This window comes from Eretmochelys imbricata, chromosome 21, assembly GCF_965152235.1.
Source record: "Eretmochelys imbricata isolate rEreImb1 chromosome 21, rEreImb1.hap1, whole genome shotgun sequence".
Lineage (NCBI taxonomy): Eukaryota > Metazoa > Chordata > Testudines > Cheloniidae > Eretmochelys > Eretmochelys imbricata.
The window spans coordinates 624,096-645,220 of NC_135592.1; the positions used below are offsets into that span (position 1 = coordinate 624,096).

Genomic DNA, 21,125 nt, shown 5'->3' on the forward strand with positions numbered 1-21,125 from the left:
CGCCAACATTTTCAGTTAGTATGAAACCTTAGTTTCATTATACGTGCCTGCTAACACAAATCATAACATTTTATAAAAATCAAAGTAAAAAAGCCACCTTATGCTTTTTTTCTTTTTCAGGAACTGCATTTTCTTTTGCTTCTCTTGTAAGCTTTTCCTGTTTTAAAAAAAAAAAAAAAAAAAAGTAGTGTAATATGTAGTAAATGCTCTATTTGCAAATATATTTTAGCTGAATATATCTTCTGTACAATTATGCAGTAGTACACATGTTCAGCATTCAGTTATAAACACACATCATAATATACGAGCAGCATTTAATTAAATTTCAGACTTCAGTAGATATTAAAAAAGTGGAAACAAGAATTAACACACTTATCTTAATTATATATGGGAAAGGATACATCCCTTACTGTCCCTACATACCCAGTTTTCATTAGTGTTTGTTTTTGATTTATGCAGTAAGACTTTTTTTATTTCAGACTATCTTTCATTCATTTACTTTTATGGAGTTCTGCCACATACGGAGTTTTGTCCTCTACAGAGTCAGGTACATATTCTGTCAAATATTTGTGATCCCTTTTATTCACTAAGGGCTTGAATCTGCAAGCACTTAGGCTCATGAACAGACCCATTAAACAATCCATTCACAATTACACAACATGAATAGAGAATTTATTTGCACAAGTAATCTACTGAACTGCAAATAAATAAAAATCACAATCTGTTTGTAGATAATTCATGAACTAAAAAAAGAGGCTAAATTCATGAGATTATTTGTTGCATATTGTTTGGCCAGTTCTGGTCTTGTGCTAGTATGAGTCATTTAGCAACAAATTCCATGAGAGTGTTTGAGGTTGTAATAAAAGGTAGTGTACAAGCTCAGCAATCTGTTTGCTAAGATTCAGACCATCAAACATTCCTCCGACAGTTTGTATCTGGATAAGGAAAGGCTAAAATGTCTGTGTCCAAAACATAATTTCATTTTTTATATGCCTGTACTCTTGTGTAGAAAACTTCTGTAGAGTTGCAACTGGATTACTTCAGAGGCCAAAGGTGAAATCCTGGACCCACATAGGTCAATGGGAATTTGACTTAAATTCAGCTAGGCATGCTGACTTCAGAGCACATCAAGCTCTTGAGAGCAGAGTGAGCCTCACTACAAAGTTTTGCCAGCATTGCTATGTGGGCTAGGAGTGTGAAAAAGTGAACCCCTCTACCTGACATAGCTATGCTGGCAAAACCCCCAGTGTAGACACAACTATACTAACAGAAGAGTGCTTTGTCAGCATAGTATCAGAAGGGTAGCCATGTCAGTCTGTATCCACAAAACCAGCGAGGAGTCTGGTGGCATCTTAGAGACTGACATGTTTATTTGGGAATAAGCTTTTGTGGGTAAAAGAAGAACTGAAGAAGTGATTTTTTACCCATGAAAGCTTATGCCCAAATAAATTTGTTAGTCTTTAAGGTGCCATTGGACGCCTCGTTGGTTTTGTCAGCATAGTTAATGCTATTTGGGGGACGTGGTGTTGCTATGCCAGCAGGATTCCTTTTGCTAGCATATCCTGTCTCCAACAGGGGGCTTTGCTGGCATACCTCTGCCAGAATATCTATACCCCCAAGGCCTCTTAAATGTACACAAGTCCTGAGAGAGAGGAATCAACCCAAATTTCCTTCATAGCACTAAACGATATAGCCACAGCGCTAAGCCAAAAAATTTTAAATGTAATGCCACAAGACATACCTTCTCTTTAATCTCTATTTTAACCTGCTCCTTAAGGGATAACAGTTCACTTTTTACATGAGATAGCTCAGTTTCCTAAAAATTACAATCAGATAAGAGTTAATAATTTTCTGTTACATTGTAAAAGAAAATAGTTTTTAAAAACTCACATAAATGTATCTGTCATATACTACTATACTGTTCAACTTTACATTATTTTAATGACAGAAATAATTCTAAAAGTTAACTGTGGGTACCTTCAAACACTTAGCCATTTACAGGCCTATGGTTAAGTTGGATGTTTTGAAATAATGGAGTTTCCTATCTGAGCAACAGGTATGTTCAGCATGAATGAGTTAATTTGTAGACTTGGATCAACCCCTTCCCATGGAAATACATGTGAAAAAGTCCTGTAAGAAGGAAATCATAGAATATCAGGGTTGGAAGGGACCTCAGGAGGTCATCTAGTCCTACCCCCTGCTCAAAGCAGGACCAATCCCCAATAAATCTCCATGAGAAACCCCTCACTGGGTTTGAGGGGGATGAGGATCTGAGGCTACACTGTCAGAGACTCCTCAATGACTTGGTGACTACTCTCAGGACCTTCCCCAAAATGAGGTTTTGCCAGGTAAAGGAGGGGCACAGAAAAGTTAATGCAGTCATAGGCTAGGAGGTTGTTATTATTTTTTTCAACAGATCAAGTACTATTGAGAAATGTATCTATTAATATTTGGACAGGACAATTCAAGTCAAGCAGTTTTTCTCTCGTTATTTGTGGCATATTATTACCAGGAAAAAAATGGCACACTGTTTGATACAAAAGTTCCTTAATCAGATAGAGTGGTGAAAATATTCAGAGGCCATCAGGAGAAAAGTTGACAGGGAAGTACACTTACTTACATTTCATTTCAAACACTTTATACTGTAACACATACAAAAATAATAATAATTAAGTACGGTGCACAGAAATTGGGGGGCTAGCCTTCATTGTACAGTTCCAGAATATAAAGTACACATGTAAAACAGAGAAAAAACAAACAGTAAAAAAGGAAAAATTGTTATCTAGTTATGTCAGTCATCTGCAGCTGTTTCTTTTAATTTTCTTGTAGTTATTCACTATTAAGGTTTAGCTCTTACCAAGGATTGCTTTACTGACATTTGTTCTTGTTCTTTCATCTTGCAGAGTTCTAATTCTGTATCTTTTTCTTCAGCCATTTTATCATATTGATGCTGCATAAAAAGAGTCATGTGGATAAGTGTGATAAATAAACATCACTTAAAAACAGCTAGTATTCATTCTTTATTCAGAAGTTACAAAAGATTACTAACTTCGTTGGACACAAAACTAGTTTGAAGTTTCAATGATACATATCTTAACTCTTTCTACAGATGCTACTCACACTTTCTCTCTATACAATAATACTCTGTGGGGCCATTTAAAAGCATTTTATGTCCTCAGTGGGGAATCAAATGTACCTGTGTGGAAAGGCTGGTTATACTGAAGCAAGTAACATTTATGAACATATCCACTTTAAAAAGAGTGGTACAGAGTGCTTCACTAAAGTACGTTAAACTGAACTACGCAAGATCACTGAAAGGTTAGAGGCCTTACAAGAATGGGTCCGAAAATTAACACCAAAAGAAAACCTGGGGTGGGAGAATGGGACCACAAGGAATCTGAAATGCCAGAAAATCCTTCCCACAGAACAGGCATGGGAACTTTCAGAATTCTAAATGATCATTAAGGTCCGTATTTCCCTTCTTCCATAAAAATGTATAGAAATGTAATACCTCAGTATTTGCAACCCCCAGAGCAGCTCTAGGAGAGCTGCATCTCTGCCACAACTAGTACTACAGTATTAGAGATGGCCAAATGCTTCAGTTACAAGTAGTATTAGAATTTCTGCTTATCTACATATTTAGGAGTTAAGATAGTGAAGAAATGCTTCCTGTCATTGATGTATTTCTTGTTAGATGTGAAGAAACTGAGCATATCTCCAGCTTAATTTTCCAAGATCAGTGTCCTTATAATAAAGCTCCATTTCCTAGTTCCTAATACTTGTGGTTTGTGCAATTTTACTGATTCCAGACATAATGTCATGTATTGTACATATAAAACTAGCAAAATCATTGTACCTTGTGTTTTTCCATAAGTGCTACCATTTCAGCTATCTTGTGCTGACATCGAATATCAATTTCTTTCTGCAATATTACTGCTTCATCAGCTATTAACCTCATGTTTTCTACCTGTTAACAACACAGTATTTTCTTCTAATTTGTGAGCAACATTGAATGCAATATTTTCACGAAACCCCCAAAACTACATGTAGTTTAGTTTTTGTTATGACAGTCCAACACTTAGCCCTGGTCTACACTAGGACTTTAGGTCGAATTTAGCAGCGTTAAATGGATGTAAACCTGCACCCATCCACACGATGAAGCCCTTTATTTCGACTTAAAGGGCTCTTAAAATCGATTTCCATACTCCACCCCTGACAAGTGGATTAGTGCTTAAATCGGCCTTGCCAGGTTGAATTTGGGGTACTGTGGACACAGTTCGACGGTATTGGCCCCCAGAGCTATCCCAGAGTGCTCCATTGTGACCACTCTGAACAGCACTCTCAACTCAGATGCACTGGCCAGGTAGACAGGAAAAAAAACTGCGAACTTTTGAATCTCATTTCCTGTTTTGCCAGCGTGGCAAGCTGCAGGTGACCATGCAGAGCTCATCAGCAGAGGTGACCATGATGGAGTCCCAGAATCGCAAAAGCGCTCCAGCATGGACCGAACGGGAGGTACGGGATCTGATTGCTGTATGGGGAGAGGAATCCGTGCTATCAGAACTCCGTTCCAGCTTTCGAAATGCCAAAACCTTTGTCAAAATCTCCCAGGGCATGAAGGACAGACGCCATAACAGGGACCTGAAGCAGTGCCACGTGAAATTTAAGGAGCTGAGGCAAGCCTACCAGAAAACCAGAGGGGCGAACGGCCGCTCCGGGTCAGAGCCCCAAACATGCTGCTTCTATGATGAGCTGCATGCCATTTTAGGGGGTTCAGCCACCACTACCCCAGCCGTGTTATTTGACTCCTTCAATGGAGATGGAGGCAACACGGAAGCAGGTTTTGGGGACGAAGAAGATGATGATGATGAGGTTGTAGATAGCTCACAGCAAGCAAGCAGAGAAACCGGTTTTCCCGACAGCCAGGAACTGTTTCTCACCCTGGACCTGGAGCCAGTACCCCCCGAACCCACCCAAGGCTGCCTCCTGGACCCGGCAGGTGGAGAAGGGACCTCCGGTGAGTGTACCTTTTAAAATACTATACATGGTTTAAAAGCAAGCATGTTTAATGGTTAATTTGCCCTGGCATTTGCGGCTCTCCTGGATGTACTCCCAAAGCCTTTGGTAAAGGTTTCTGGGGAGGGCAGCCTTATTCCATCCACTATGGTAGGACACTGTACTACTCCAGGCCAGTAACATGTACTCGGGAATCATTGTACAACAAAGCATTGCAGTGTACGTTTGCTGGCATTCACACAACATCCGTTCTTTATCTCTCTGTGTTATCCTCAGGAGAGTGAGATATCATTCATGGTCACCTGGTTGAAATAGGGTGCTTTTCTTCAGGGGACACTCAGAGGAGCCCGTTCCTGCTGGGCTGTTTGCCTGCGGCTGAACAGAAATGTTCCCCGCTGTTAGCCATGGGGAGGGTTGAGGGGGTAGCCACGCGGTGGGGGGAGGCAAAAATGCGACCTTGTAACGAAAGCACATGTGCTATGTATGTAATGTTAACAGCAAGGTTTACCCTGAAAGAGTGTAGCCACTGTTTTATAAAGTGTCTTTTTAAATACCGCTGTCCCTTTTTTTTTCCTCCACCAGCTGCATGTGTTTCAATGATCACAGGATCTTCTCCTTCCCAGAGGCTAGTGAAGATTAGAAAGAAAAAAAAATGCACTCGTGATGAAATGTTCTCTGAGCTCATGCTGTCCTCCCACACTGACAGAGCACAGACAAATGCGTGGAGGCAAATAATGTCAGAGTGCAGGAAAGCACAAAATGACCGGGAGGAGAGGTGGCGGGCTGAAGCCAGGTCTGAAGCTCAAATGTGGTGGCAGTATGATGAGAGGAGGCAGGATTCAGTGCTGAGGCTGCTGGAGGATCAAACCAGTATGCTCCAGTGTATGGTTGAGCTGGAGCAAAGGCAGCTGGAGCACAGATTGCCACTACAGCCCCTGTGTAACTAACCGCCCTCCTCCCCAAGTTCCATAGCCTCCACACCCAGACGCCCAAGAACGCGGTGGGGGGGCCACCGGCCAACCAGCCACTCCACCACAGAGGATTGCCCAAAAAAAAAGAAGGCTGTCATTCAATAAATTTTAAAGTTGTAAACTTTTAAAGTGCTGTGCTTAAAGTGCTGTGTGGCATTTTCCTTCCCTCCTCCACCACCCCTCCTGGGCTACCTTGGTAGTCATCCCCCTATTTGTGTTATGAGTGAATAAAAAATGCATGAATGTGAAGCAACAATGACTTTATTGCCTCTGCAAGCGGTGATCGAAAGGAGGAGGGGAGGGTGGTTAGCTTACAGGGAAGTAGAGTGAACCAAGGGGCGGGGGGTTTCATCAAGGAGATACAAAGAGAACTTTCACACCGTAGCATGGCCAGTCATGAAACTGGTTTTCAAAGCTTCTCTGATGCGTACTGCGCCCTCCTGTGCTCTTCTAACCGCCCTGGTGTCTGGCTGCGCGTAACCAGCAGCCAGGCGATTTGCCTCAACCTCCCACCCCGCGATAAACGTCTCCCCCTTACTCTCACAGATATTGTGGAGCACACAGCAAGCAGTAATAACAGTGGGAATATTGGTTTCGCTGAGGTCTAACCGAGTCAGTAAACTGCGCCAGCGCGCCTTTAAACGTCCAAATGCACATTCTACCACCATTCTGCACTTGCTCAGCCTGTAGTTGAACAGCTTCTGACTACTGTCCAGGCTGCCTGTGTACGGCTTCATGAGCCATGGCATTAAGGGGTAGGCTGGGTCCCCAAGGATACATATAGGCATTTCAACATCCCCAACAGTTATTTTCTGGTCTGGGAATAAAGTCCCTTCCTGCAGCTTTTGAAACAGACCAGAGTTCCTGAAGATGCGAGCGTCATGTACCTTTCCCGGCCATCCCATGTTGATGCTGGTGAAACGTCCCTTGTGATCCACCAGAGCTTGCAGCACTATTGAAAAGTACCCCTTGCGGTTTATGTACTCGCCGGCTTGGTGCTCCGGTGCCAAGATAGGGATATGGGTTCTGTCTGTGGCCCCACCACAGTTAGGGAATCCCATTGCAGCAAAGCCATCCACTAAAACCTGCACATTTCCCAGGGTCACTACCCTTGATATCAGCAGATCTTTGATTGCGTGGGCTACTTGCATCACAGCAGCCCCCACAGTAGATTTGCCCACTCCAAATTGATTCCCGACTGACCGGTAGCTGTCTGGCATTACAAGCTTCCACAGGGCTATCACCACTCGCTTCTCAACTGTGAGGGCTGCTCTCATCTTGGTATTCATGCGCTTCAGGGCAGGGGAAAGCATGTCACAAAGTTCCATGAAAGTGCCTTTACGCATGCGAAAGTTTCGCAGCCACTGGGAATCGTCCCAGACCTGCAACACTTTGCGGTCCCCCCAGTCTGTGCTTGTTTCCCGAGCCCAGAATTGGCGTTCCACAGCATGAAACTGCCCCATTAGCACCATGATGCATGCATTGGCAGGGCCCATGCTTTCAGAGAAATCTGTGTCCATGTCCTGATCACTCACGCGACCGCGCTGACGTCGCCTACTCGCCCGGTATCGCTCTGCCAGGTTCTGATGCTGCATATACTGCTGGATAATGCATGTGGTGTTTAATGTGCTCCTAATTGCCAAAGTGAGCTGAGTGGCCTCCATGCTTGCCTTGGTATGGCGTCCACTCAGAAAAAAGGCGCGGAACGATTGTCTGCCTTTGCTCTGACGGAGGGAGGGGCGACTGACGACACGGCTTACAGGGTTGACTTCAGGGAGCTAAAATCAACAAAGGGGGTGGCTTTACATCAAGGAGTATTTCAGGCAGGACTTCACGGAGGGTTCCAGTGAGAAATGGTGCACCTAAGTTATTGTTCTTATTGGAACAAGGAGGTTAGTCTGGCCTCTGATTGATACATGGCTAGATTTACCTTGCTGCACCTTCTCTGTGAGTGTGACCTAGAGGAATGAGTCCCCTAGACGGGGGGGGGGGGGGGGGGGGCAAATGAGCACAAAACAAATCTGGTCTATTTCTTGTTTTGATCCACTCCATCTATCTTTTACATCTTTGGCTGGCAGCAGACGGTGCAGAAGGACTGCATGCCATCCACATCTCAGGGCTGCTCGGCAGAAGATGGTACAATACGACTGCTAGCCATCCTCATCTCTTGCCTGCCTGGCAGAAGATGGTACAATACGACTGCTAAGCAATCCATATCACCTGCCTGCTCACCAGAAGATGGTTCAATAGGACTGACTGCAGGACTAAAGAGAATGACTTGATCAAGTCACTCCAAATTTAGTCCCTGCGCCCATGTCTGCCCAGGTGCTCCTGGCCGACGTGGCCAGGAGCACCTCGGACATGACGATGACGGCTACCAGTCCTATTGCACTGTCTGCTGCCACAAGGCAATGGGTTGCTGCTACTGTGTAGCAATGCAGTACCGCGTCTGCCAGCACCCAGGAGACATAGGGTGACGGTTACCTGAGCGGGCTCCATGCTTGCCGTGGTATGGCGTCTGCACAGGTAACTCAGGAAAAAAGGCGCGAAACGATTGTCTGCCCTTGCTTTCACGGAGGGAGGGAGGGAACGGGGGCCTGACGATATGTACCCAGAACCACCCGTGACAATGTTTTAGCCCCATCAGGCATTGGGATCTCATCCCAGAATTCCAATGGGCAGCAGAGACTGCGGGAACTGTGGGATAGCTACCCACAGTGCAACACTCCGGAAGTCGACTCTAGCCTCGGTACTGTGGAAGTGCTCCGCCGAGTTAATTCACTTAATGCACTTAGAGTATTTTCTGTGGGGACACACACACTCGAATATATAAAACCGATTTCCAAAAAACCGACTTCTATACATTCGACCTAATTTCGTAGTGTAGACATACCCTTAGTTGGGTTTCCATTAGCTCAAAAGCCACTTTGTTCTTTATATGGTTCACTTGCAGTGCCTGCATTGTTGCACAGTTTATCTTTAACTGTAAGACAGGCAAAATTTTGTGGCATCAAGTTAAAAAAATAAAATAAACGAAGCTAAAAATATATTTAAAAAGTTAAAATACTATATATACACACATGAAAAGAAATGCTTTTTTCAGTGGACTTGTCTGACCATTTTTGTATTTTTCTCAAATATGAAACCACAGCTATTCATTTAATGAAATACACAAGATACATTTTGAAGTTATTCTAACAATTACAGTAATATGGATGGCATGAACCACTTGATTTGGAGTATTTTCTTCTTTGTGATATTATAATCTACAGTACTGAAGACTAAAAAATGCCTGGCTGCCCTGCAAAAATCTGTAAAACAGATATTTTAAAATCTTAGTTTTTTCACTCTCATTGTATTTCAGTCTGGTACTTTCTAGAACAAAAAATTCCTGTGCAATTAGTTTTAAAAATAACATTTTTCATTTTAAAAATTCCTGTACTAAAATGCACATTAGTTGAAAGGCAATTTCACAAACTAAGGCCTACATTTTCAAACCTGGATTCCTAAACTGACGCACTAAATCCTAGCTTTTATTTAGGTGCCTCACTTTAGAGACCCAAATATGAACGTTTTCACTTAAGGACTCAATGCTGAAAGCCTATAAATCACCAGTATTCATAGTTCACACACAAGCAGTTCCACTGACTTTTTCATGGCACTGGTCAAACTCCCCCTACTAGACATTCACCAGGTGCTGCGTTTCGATCACCACACTGGATCCATGTGCTCTTATGCTTCCTGAATCTGAACACAGCCCATGCATTCCCTGTCTCTTACTCTGGATCTCTAGGCACACTTTCAGGCTACTAATACTCTGCAAACAACCCATCTGCAAGCTTAGACTCCATGGTCCAACTTCCTAGGCCCTGAAAACTAGCACTGGCTCCCCTAGGCTCCCCGGTATCTGACTCACACACCTTCTCAGAGCTCCAACCTTGTGGGCACTCTGGTTTAATTTCTCTTCAGGGACTCATGATAGTTGAAGCAAACACACACAGGCTTTGCAACAGGTATTGCTAAAGTAATTACTTTTTATATTAGCACAAAAGAAATTCAGATCGTGCAAAATAAAACATCTATATGCTATTCCCTGTCTCAATTTCCTCACCTGTTTCAGTTTCCTCCTCAGTGTTTTCTGGGATTTGGTTAGAGTCCTCTAGGGTGTCCAGGACACCCCCCCGCTGCCCATCGTTTCTCCTCCAAATCATGGAGTCTCTCTCTCTTTCCTCATGCCGGTTTCCTTTGACCTTGACTGGTCCCCCAAAGTCAAAAAAGTCCTCTCTTCTTCCAAAACCATGTGTCTTTGTTCCTCTCTCTGCACCACGCCTTCTTCATCTGTCTGACCCTCCCCTCCCAGATTTTGTGTTTTTAAAAACTAGCACTAACATCTTGGTACTTTGTTTTGCTCTTTGGGGATTTTCCACTTTTCAAACCCACTTGCAGAGAAGTTAGAGAAAACTGGTTCTCCAAGGCTTCAGCCATCACATTGTCCAAAAAATGGTCCCATTTGAATGGGATCCATTCACATTAATGACTTAATTTGTTTGATCTGTAACTTCTCCTAGCCCTTGACTGACTGACTTCAAATTGAGTGTTGGAGTTACACATACAATTCATGATTTCACATAGAAGTAATAAATTGTATATAGACAGCTTCCCCATATGGCCACGGGTGTCCACAGGACTATAACATGTGAATGGAGTTCAGGATCAGCTCTAAATAACTTTAGAGAGCACGTTAAACATTGGGTAAATATCAAATTACTCAAATGAATCCAAAGAAACAGTACATTTTAGTAATTCTTACCTTTTCAATAAGTTTTTCTTCGGTTATGTTTTTTGCCTCGATTTCTTTTTGGTAGCTGTCAACTGTTTCTTTATGTTGCCTACTTACATTTTCGAGCTCTAGTTGTAATTTATTCACCTTTTAAAGGATAAAATCATTTCAATTAAACATTCAGGATTAAATTTTAATATATGTTGATTCATTTAAGCGGTTATTACCTAACCTATACTGGAGATACAAGATGAGGTAATATCTTTTATTGGACCAACTTCTGCACTGGGACAGTTTACCTTCAAGTCAATTTTTTTTTAAACAAGGATCTGAGCTATGGCCTTTCACATTTTTTCCTAATTACTGGGAAAATAGCAACAATAATTTCAATTAAATCACCCCCTCCAATGGAAAAACCATATGAAAAAGGAAAAGTGAAACGTAATGAGTTTCAACTAATACTGTCTCCAAGACATCACCACCTAAAGAGGGGGAAGTTTCTGATTACTTGAGAGGAGCGGGCCCCCCCAAAGTGTACATGATGTCCTAAAATTCACAAGAAAATAAGACCATGCTTGCTATTCCCTGGAAATTCATCCACTGGCATTATGACTTCCTCCCAGAGCTGTGCAGCCACAGAATAGTCTTCCATTCCTGTACTCTTCCTGTTCTTGGGGGGGGGGGAAGATTTGCTATGGAAAGCAGGGCTCTGCAAGGAGTCTCCATTGACTCCCATGCCACCTTTGCAATCCCCATCCTGCGTACTCTTCAGCCACAGTCAATGATCTAGTCCTGTGGTTTTTTTATAATTTCCATTTAGAATAGCATTGATTGAAGAACAGGGAATTTTCCTGGCCCATTAGTCTTAGTAGGTTATTATTATTATTAATAGTAATCTCTATGAAAGGAACTGTATTTGTTCAAACATTCTTTTAAACTGCTGATTTTGCTGGCAAAATGCCTGGAAGAGGCCAACAATTTGCATGTTTGACTGAGAACTGACTTCAGTGAAACCATGACATGAATTAAAAGGGTGCACCCTAGTAAAATTAGTTTATTCAAAATTAAGTACTTAGAATATTTAAACAACAGCTCATATTATGGCAGAAACAACTTATCACAAAAATTACATATAACCAGTTAATATGCATTTGAATAATTAGGCTAGAGAGAAATTTCTTGTGCTACTTTCAGTAGATGCTAGAGAAAAGAAGTTCAGAAGGAGAAAAACCATTTATATTATTTTATTCATTTTAGTAAAGCACAAGGATATTAGTAATTTAAATAATGTTATATTGCTGTCAAAGTATGTAACTATATCTTTAAAATTGTTGTTGTAGCCATGTTGGTCCCAGATATTAGAGAGATAAGGTGGGTGAGGTAACATCTTTTATTGGACCAACTTCTGCTGGTGAAAGAGACAAGCTTTTGAGCTACATAGAGCTCCTCCGCAGGTCTGGCTGACCTGACCAGCTACAATGCGCACATAAAATGCTCATTTATGAACAAATCATTTGTGGTTTAACCCTGCTCAAGTCAAGTCAATGGGACAACTTCCTTGATCTGAATGATACAGAAGCAAGCCCCGAATAACTTTATATTTTCCAGGAAAACTGAACCTGACAGAATTAAAAGTAAAGAGAGATTCTGAACTCCCAAACTCCTATTTGCATTTGAATTTTGTTGCTGACCTGTATCTCTGCAATGAGCCAAACTAAAATCTAACTAAAAATGTGCTTATCTAGCTATAAAGGTTCTTATGTGGTCACAGACATTGTAGTATTGGAATGCTACATCTGAATATTGCAACCTGGGCCAACTTCTAATTAAAAGTATTAACTAATCCAAAAAAGATAATACATGCTTGGGTGCTTGCAGCACTGAAAGTCTGACTACCCTTGAAATCTTGTCCTAGAAACAGTGGATACAATTTCACAAATTTCTTATTAAAGGTTTGATTCAGTGAGGTGCAGAGCATCTCCTGTAAGATTCTGAGAAACTTCAATCCTTACTGATTTCAATGGGGAGCCGACAGTCTCCAATATATCATAGCTTGATACAAGATGCTGAACATTTTGGCCCCAATCCAGCAAAACAATTAAACTTGCTTAATTTTTAAGCACAGAAGTAATCTCATTGACTTCAATGGGACTGAAGGACAGACTCATGCTCTTCAACTACTTGTCTTTCACTTTTACAAGAAATATTTAGTATACACCTACCTTCTCTTCATAAATACTGGATTGCTTGCTTTCTGCTGCAATATTTTTTTTCAACACTTTATTCTGTTAAAACCAAAATGAAGACTAAAGGTATGCATTTAAACATTTACATTATTTTATTAACATACTGGAGTATTGCTTTTCAGTAGCTAAAATTAGTATAAAACACAGGGCAAATTGAGGCGGGGTATCTTCAGCTGCCCATTTACAGCAGTTTTCTGCATACTGTGTACTGCCTCACCAGCACACAACAGTCAGAACTGGGACTAAAGATTGATCCCGGTACCCTCTCCTTTAAATTTTTTTTTTCTCCACAATCCATGTCCCATATCAGGCCCTCTAAGACTTGTGCATTGAAAAATCCTTCCTGTGGAAGGAAAGCTCAAGTACCAAAAACCAGTTGGAGAACACTTCAATCTCTCTGGTCACTCGATTACAGACCTAAAAGTGGCAATACTTCAACAAAAAAACCTTCAAAAACAGACTCCAACGAGAGACTGCTGAATTGGAATGAATTTGCAAACTGAATACAATTAACTTAGGCTTGAATAGAGACTGGGAGTGGATGGTCATTACACAAAGTAAACACTACTTCCCCATGTTTATCCCCCACCCCCCATTGTTCCTCAGACGTTCTTGTAAACTGCTGGAAATGGCCCACCTTGATTATCACTACAAAAAGCTTCCTCCCCCACCCCCGCCCCGCTCTCCTGCTGGTAATAGCTCACCTTAAGTGATCACTCTCTTTACAGTGTGTATGGTAACACCCATTGTTTCATGTTCTCTGTGTATATAAATCTCCCCACTGTATTTTCCACTGAATGCATCCGATGAAGTGAGCTGTAGCTCACGAAAGCTTATGCTCAAATAAATTTGTTAGTCTCTAAGGTGCCACAAGTACTCCTTTTCTTTTCACGTACCTCAATAAAACTTTTTTTTTTTTACCCTTTGTGGACACTGTGGAAAACTCTCCACATGGTTCAAGGTTCATGTGAGCAACATGGGTGGAAGAAAGGAGGAAAAAGCAGGATGCAGAACATCTCTGCCTCCTGCTTGTTGAACTTCCATGAAAAAATTAATACAGGCCCAGGCTGCACTGCAAAGGAATCTCCAGAGGGCCAGACCTGATGCAGTGATACAGAGGCTCCAAGCAGACGGCCCAAGTTTCTGGATGGCTTTTCTACAAGGAGACAACTCTGCCCCCTTGTAGGGTGAGATAGGGGAAAACTCTGTGAAAAAACCTTCAATGAGATTTTCTCACAAAAAATCCACTCCCATGGCTTTTAACAATCTGAGCTCAGATTTTTATTTTTCTGTTTTTCCTGATAGATAATTAACACAACTCAAGTGTTTATTTAAAAGTATACTGATGATACTGTGTATCAAATACAAAATAATCAGAATTCATTATAAATATATTCTTTCTACAGTTACTTTTCACTAAAGTAGACCAAGTTTTACAATTAAAAAGAACCATTTTAAAGACCAAACTTTCTTTAGATTTGACCTGAATTAAGACTATCATAGAAAAGAGAACCAGTTATGTAATCTCATAGACATTTGCAAAGACTCCACACCTATTTAAAATCCTACCAGAGACTGAACAACAGTATTGCTCTACACAAATGCAGCTGGATTTCTTGTGTTCCATGTTCCTGTAACTTTAAAAAATTCTACATACCTCTTGCTGCAGTTCTTCGTTGTATTTGGTTTTATTTTCAATCTGTTTCTTTAAATTGTTAAACTAAAAACAGAGAGATTTCAAACAATGAATCATTGCAAAATTATTTTTAGAATTTGTTAATTTATTTGATTGATATTTTAAGAACAATTGCAATTGTCTTTGCATAGGTCCCAATTCAGTAAGGCACTTAAGCATACTCAACTTCAATAATGTGATTAACCTCACTGATGCTCATTGGAACTATTCTTGGCCCCAACTCAGTAAAAACACTTAGTTAAACACATGCTTAAAAGTTGTACTAAATAGATGCTTGAGCATGTGCTTAACTATAATCACATGCGTAAAACCCACCGATTTCAATGGGACGTAAATTACAAGCTTACGTGTTTTGCTGAATCAGGATTTAGAGCACTAAAGCTGTAATGGTTTTGATAGTCTACTGCTAGCTAGTAAAACTGTAGTAGGACAGCCCAACAAAACAGGGTGACCAAATGTCCCAATTTTATAGGGAAAGTCCCGATTTTTGGGTCTTTTTCTTATATAGGCTCCTATTACCCCCCACCCCGTCCCGATTTTTCACATTTGTTGTCTGGTCGTCCTACATCAAAAGCTGTAATTAGAGCAGAGCAAAAATTTGTAATATGGAACCATAATCACCTCTTTTCTGTTCACAAATTGTATATGAAATACTGCAGCTAATGCTTATAACGGAAAAGAATTTTTGAAATTCTCTCTAGTTCATAGTATAATAGTACACTCTCATACCTTATTTTCTAGCATCTTCAGTTGCTTTTCTTTTCTTGAAATTTCACTTCCAATGTTTCTAGTCTGAAATACATTATTTTAAAATCTGGCTAAACTATTATTAGAAATTTTACCACAAATTGCCCCAAAATATGCAGCTAGTTTTCTTCTGCTATTTATTTATACTTACAGAACAAGCAAGCAAATATCCCTTGTTCTGGGAGTCTTTATCTAATTTAATTTCACAGTAGAACTTCATAAGAGACTGTTTAGCATGCTCCAAGATATATTTCTATGCACCAGAAAACATAAGAAAATAAAAGTCCTCCACACCAGACATACCAGTATTAAAATCTCATCTAACCCACAGACAACCATGGGTCACATTGGTCATTATAATCATTCAGAGACATACATATGGAAAACATGGGAGGTGTTATGCATGATGAAAATTACATTCTCTAGATCTTGTAGTTAAAGGCAGGTCATTCAAAGGTATAGGGCCTTGAGACAAACTTCTACAGACAGGAAGTGGGAGACATTTTTCCCTGATGGATCACTGTGTATTGCAGATCTTACAATGTAAGTCTATTGGTATACTTAGTAAAATGCTAACAAAGAGCTCGTGGAGACTTCAGAATGAAATGAACAGTAAGACAAACAGCTAGGGGACACCCCTGTTTTGAGGTGAAGATCAAAGGGATAGTCCGGTACAGCTAGTGATGCAGAGAAATTCTGGCATTCTTCAATCTGTGAAGACAAGGCACCAGCAGGCTTGATCTTCTGAAAGGTCCTGGTTGAAAATGCTAGGGAAAGACTTTGGGTAAGTTATCCTATAGGAGACAGAGGAATGTCCTGTGAGTTAAGAAAGAGAGAACCTGAAGCATGGGCCTAGTGCAAGGCCTGAGGTCTCAGCCAATGTCAGCAAAAGTTATGCTATGAGCAACAGTTAGGCCCTGTCAAAAGCATATGCTTGCCTGCAAGTCAGTGTCCGGTACACGATCTCGGCACCAATATTGCTACCATTGCTAAAACACAATGAATATGTAAACACATTCCAGCAGGCCAGTACAAGAACACTCCAACCCAGCACATGATAAAATGGTTTGACAAAAGTAATGAATAGTGATGTTCTGTCTGAAACATCAGGAAACAGTACAAGGGGGAGATAACAAACATGTCATGAAACATGTAAGGTGATAGATAAGTTGTCTACCCCAGGCTGTTTGTCTCAGTCTATAAACGTTGGGATACCTCGCTTTTAACCTTCGTCTGGCCTAAGGGGCACTGGAAAATCCATTGTCACAGGCATACGTGTTAGTGTACCTGTAACTATTGAGCCAGGGCATTAGCACTGTGCTTTGTTGGCAATAAACCTGGCTGGGTGCCTTCGCTACTAAACTAAGTCTTGTGTTTATTGGTCAGTTCGATCAGAGCCTGCTGTATTGGCTATCTGGACAAAGCCAGTGCAACATGCAGGAACACACACATGCAGCCAAACATCTGACAAAGTATAAGCTCTAGAATGCATTTTATGATTTTGTTTTATCTGCAAACATATGTTTCCAATATTCTGATTTTGTATCATTTAAATCTCTGTTTGATAATAAACTTATTCTTGTTTTCACTATAAATATATCTAAGTGCTGTACATTAAGTGGACTGGTGATCCTGAATTAAAACTCTAATTTGGTGTGTATTATTCCTTTTTGAGTAGCAAAGCTGAGTTCTGTGAACATGGAACAGGGGCTGGGCAGTCCAGAGGGACATTCGGAGGACTTGGGGATTGGTGTGTTCCTATCACTAACCTGCACAGGGTGTGCAAGGCTTGAGGAGTCCTGGAAGGTAGTGTTTGCATTGTCAGAGGCCAGTGCAGTCAGTGAGCTGATCCACAGCAGGTACTTTCTCACTCTAAGGGGTAGGTAGGTGCCTCACAACCCTGGGTACTCATAGAAAGCATCACAACCAGCCTGTTCCTACACAACTATTATTTCCTACTCGCCATCATCTATTTCCTAAGGATACCTTTTTTGGCTCAGACATTTACTGCTATAGCTTTTTCATAATAAGATATAGCACTGTATATATCCCATACATTTTCTTCACTTTCATCCAGTTTAGTTTTAGCTTCTTCATCTTTCTTTTTCATCTTCTCCTTCAGAGACTCCAAGTCATTTCTAAATACCAAATTAATAAGTATTAGTAAATAATTACTTTTAAAATGAAGATTTCTTTCACTGCTGCTAAAAATTTTTTTAAAAAAATCACAGCTTAGCTCAAAGCTAGAAAGGCAGCTTCCTTTATAGCTAATATTAAGGGTGCTTTATGCCAGTCTTTGAAGATGTCCCTAAAAGGTACAGGGCAGTGGCGCAGACTTTCACTTCTGAGCTGTATGTATTTTTCACAGACCTAGAAAGTCCTATGCATACAATAAGTTTATCTATCTACATTATTTTAATTCATCTATCTCCATAATATCTAAATCCATATTATGGAAGGCAGATTAAACAATGAGACTTGTCAAAATATACAACACTTCAGATGGTAAAATTTAATAAGAATCCTCTTCTCCATAATAATCTCATTTTTTCCACATTTAACTAATAACTTTGTATATGCTATTTTCTTTAAATTTCCTCTATAATTAAAGGGTTTTTCTGAGAAAACTGAAAACTCAAACTTCTAATGTCTTAGATGAAAATGAATGATGCAGTATAGCTCTTGGTATAAACTGTGCAACAATTACAAAAAAAGAACATAACTAACAAATATAAAGTGGGAGTAAATTATTGTCATAGCAATTTTATGGCTCTGTATACTGCCAGAATAGTCTTAATGTAAATGAGAATGTGACACAGAGGCAAAGGGGCCCCTGTTCTTTGCAAACAATTCTCACCTCAAACCTGACAAGCTTACTACACTAAACACTTATCTTGCAGAATATTTATCAAAAAGTAACACATAAGGTATCTACAGAAAACACTTATCTTGCAGAATATTTATCAAAAAGTAACACATAAGGTATCTACAGAAAACTCATGACTTCTCAAGACTCATAAGCATTGCAAGATGAATGTGTGGGTAATATTTAAGGAACTATATGGAAAGTCTGCTTTTTGGACTTGAAGCAGAAGTTCATCACCAGAGGATAAGTCTCCACAATGGCTCATCTGAGGAGGTCAGAGTTGTGAACATGTCTTGGTTAGCCAGTGACGTAATGCAAGGCTCAATGAAGCCTTGCTTCATCCCAAGACTTTCAATGGAAAACCATCAGACACAATCACAAACAATCAAAACCACTTGGAGGTAAAAAAAGGAACATTACAACAGACAGAGAATCACCCTGAATGAATGAATGAAGACAAAAGACTGTTTCAGTATAACACAGAAGGGGAAAGGCACTTGGTATTCTTTCACTGAGGAGACATCTTGAGGAGGGTGCTTGATCTCACAAAAAAATTGGAGCGGTGTTCCTTTGAAGCCAGCCAGCTCTGCAACGCACTGAACTTTGGCGGGGAAAAAACCTACTTTATTAGATTGGAAAAGTAAATATTAACAAGTGTAGACCTAGGTTAGTGTTTTATGATTTAGTTGTGACCATCTGTTTCCAATACTCTTATTTCTAGTAGAATTGCTATCCTTTCTTACATAGGTCTTATTTAATTTTATTACAAAGCTGTATCTTCTGGAGGAGGAGGGTTTAAGGTAAAACTGGTAAACTGGAGTATGCTCTGCCTTTGGGGACAGAGGATCTGGAATTTCTGTGAGTAACCAGAGTCAGGGACTGGATATCACAGCGAAATGCTCCAGAGGAATTCATACACAACCGAAAGGACCTGGCAGAGCCTGCAGGAAGGGTGCTTGCATGGCTGACAGGCCACCCAGTCATCACAGGCAAGACTCTCCTTTGTTATCTCCTCCTCATCAGGAAGGAGGGTAACAAGGTGACTCTCAGTCCTGGGTGCCCCAAAAATCACCAGAGAGAGAGTAAGACCCATTACATTAACATACAGCCTGAAAACAAATATATTAATCTGAAGTCATAGAAGCCAATGCGTAAACACATATATATCTAAAAAAGGATAACTCCAAAATCTAATGGTAAATAAATGAATCAAGACTTTTTCTAAGAATATGCTACTTATATTTTTGTTTTTCCTTCCCTTAGCTGGCCGTTTGTTTCTTCAAGGTTTTCTATTAGCTTCTTAGTCTTTTCTTCTTTCTTTCTGTTATCCTAAACAAAGATGCATACAATCAATTATTTATTTTGAGTGAAATTCAATCTGTGCAGTGACAGATAGCACAAAGTAGTACATATGCTTTCATCTAGTCCTCTGCAAAGGGTGAATTTCACCATTTGTATTTTAAAGTGCAAAAATTGTGTTTCAAAATTAACTAACATCATGAAAATGGTCCTGTGTCATATTTTGATATACCATATGCTTTAATCACATTTTATTTTGAGTAAGAAGTGTCTTCCAAAAGAAGGTAAGTTTACTTCTCAACTTGCCTTATGAACTTCTTGTAGTTTCTTGAGCTCAGTGACAGTATCGCTTTTCTTTTGAGATATTTGTTCTTTTTCTAATAAAAGTTTACTGCAATTCATATTTAGTTCCTCATTCTGTATCCTATTAAAATAATTGGGAAATAAGAGGAATAATTTATTTGTATTCTCAAATTCCCTTTCAAATCAGATCATGACGAAGCTTCTTGAACACTGGGTAACTGAAACATTGCTGACTCACCACTGTACAGTTAGTTTTTGGTTATGTAAATCCCTGCATGCTGGCTGGATTAAGAGGTGGCAGATTTGCCTAAGAGTACAATTATTTTTCAGTGACTGTACAGAATGCAAATCTCTGTGCCCTCAGGCCCTGATTCTACTAACTGCCTAGCATGCTGATATAGCTATACATTTAAAATGACTTTGAACTACCAAATTATGTACACAGCTAGACTATGTAACCATATGTTTTTATTGCTGTTATCTTTGTCCTCCTCCCACCATGTGTTACATACACTTAATATATCTTGTCTTAAAAAGCGAACATCATTCGGGGATGTATTTGCAGTAGAGATATCAAGCCAGATGTGCTAAAGATTCGTATGTCCGATCACGCTTCAACTACCATTCCAGAGAACATGCATCCACGCTGATAATAGGCTCTGCTCGATAATGATCCAAAGCAGTGCAGACCGCTGCATGTTCATTTTCATCATCTGAGTCAGATACCACCAGCAGAAGGGTGATTTTCTTTTTTGGTGGTTCAGGTTCTGTAGTTTCCGCATTGGAGCGTTGCTCTTCTACAACTTCTGAAAGCATGCTCCACACCTCATCCTCTCAGATTTTGGAAGGTACTTCAGATTCATAAACCTTGGGTCGAATGCTGTAGCTATCGTTAGAAATCTCACATTGGTACCTCCTTTGCATTTTGTCAAATCGGCAGTGAAAGTTTTCTTAAAAACGAACATGTGCTGAGTCATCATACCAGACTGTTATAACATGAAATATATGGCAGAATGTGGGTTAAACAGAGCAGAAGACACACAATACTCCCACGAGGAGTTCAGTCTCAAATTTAATTAATGCATTATTTTTTAACGAGCATCAGCAGCATGTCCTCCGGAATGGTGGCCAAAGCATGGAAGGATACACAAATGCTTAGCATATCTGGCACGTAAATTCCTTGCAATGCCAACTACAAAAA

The 21,125-nt window shown here is 40.3% G+C and overlaps 1 protein-coding gene across 1 annotated transcript in view; it reads right to left on the reverse strand.

Annotated features, from left to right (window-relative positions):
* Positions 1 to 21,125, reverse strand: part of SYCP1 (synaptonemal complex protein 1) — a 67,561-nt gene that overhangs the window by 13,442 nt on the left and 32,994 nt on the right. Inside the window, exons 18-29 of the mRNA XM_077839332.1 lie at positions 19,928 to 20,045; positions 19,585 to 19,651; positions 17,513 to 17,598; positions 15,439 to 15,501; positions 14,671 to 14,733; positions 14,114 to 14,218; positions 12,990 to 13,052; positions 10,798 to 10,914; positions 3,857 to 3,967; positions 2,858 to 2,950; positions 1,742 to 1,816; positions 98 to 157 (exon numbers count right to left, since the gene is read on the reverse strand). Coding sequence (XP_077695458.1) covers positions 98 to 157; positions 1,742 to 1,816; positions 2,858 to 2,950; positions 3,857 to 3,967; positions 10,798 to 10,914; positions 12,990 to 13,052; positions 14,114 to 14,218; positions 14,671 to 14,733; positions 15,439 to 15,501; positions 17,513 to 17,598; positions 19,585 to 19,651; positions 19,928 to 20,045 — 1,021 coding nt within the window. The remainder of the gene's footprint in view (positions 1 to 97; positions 158 to 1,741; positions 1,817 to 2,857; positions 2,951 to 3,856; positions 3,968 to 10,797; positions 10,915 to 12,989; positions 13,053 to 14,113; positions 14,219 to 14,670; positions 14,734 to 15,438; positions 15,502 to 17,512; positions 17,599 to 19,584; positions 19,652 to 19,927; positions 20,046 to 21,125) is intronic.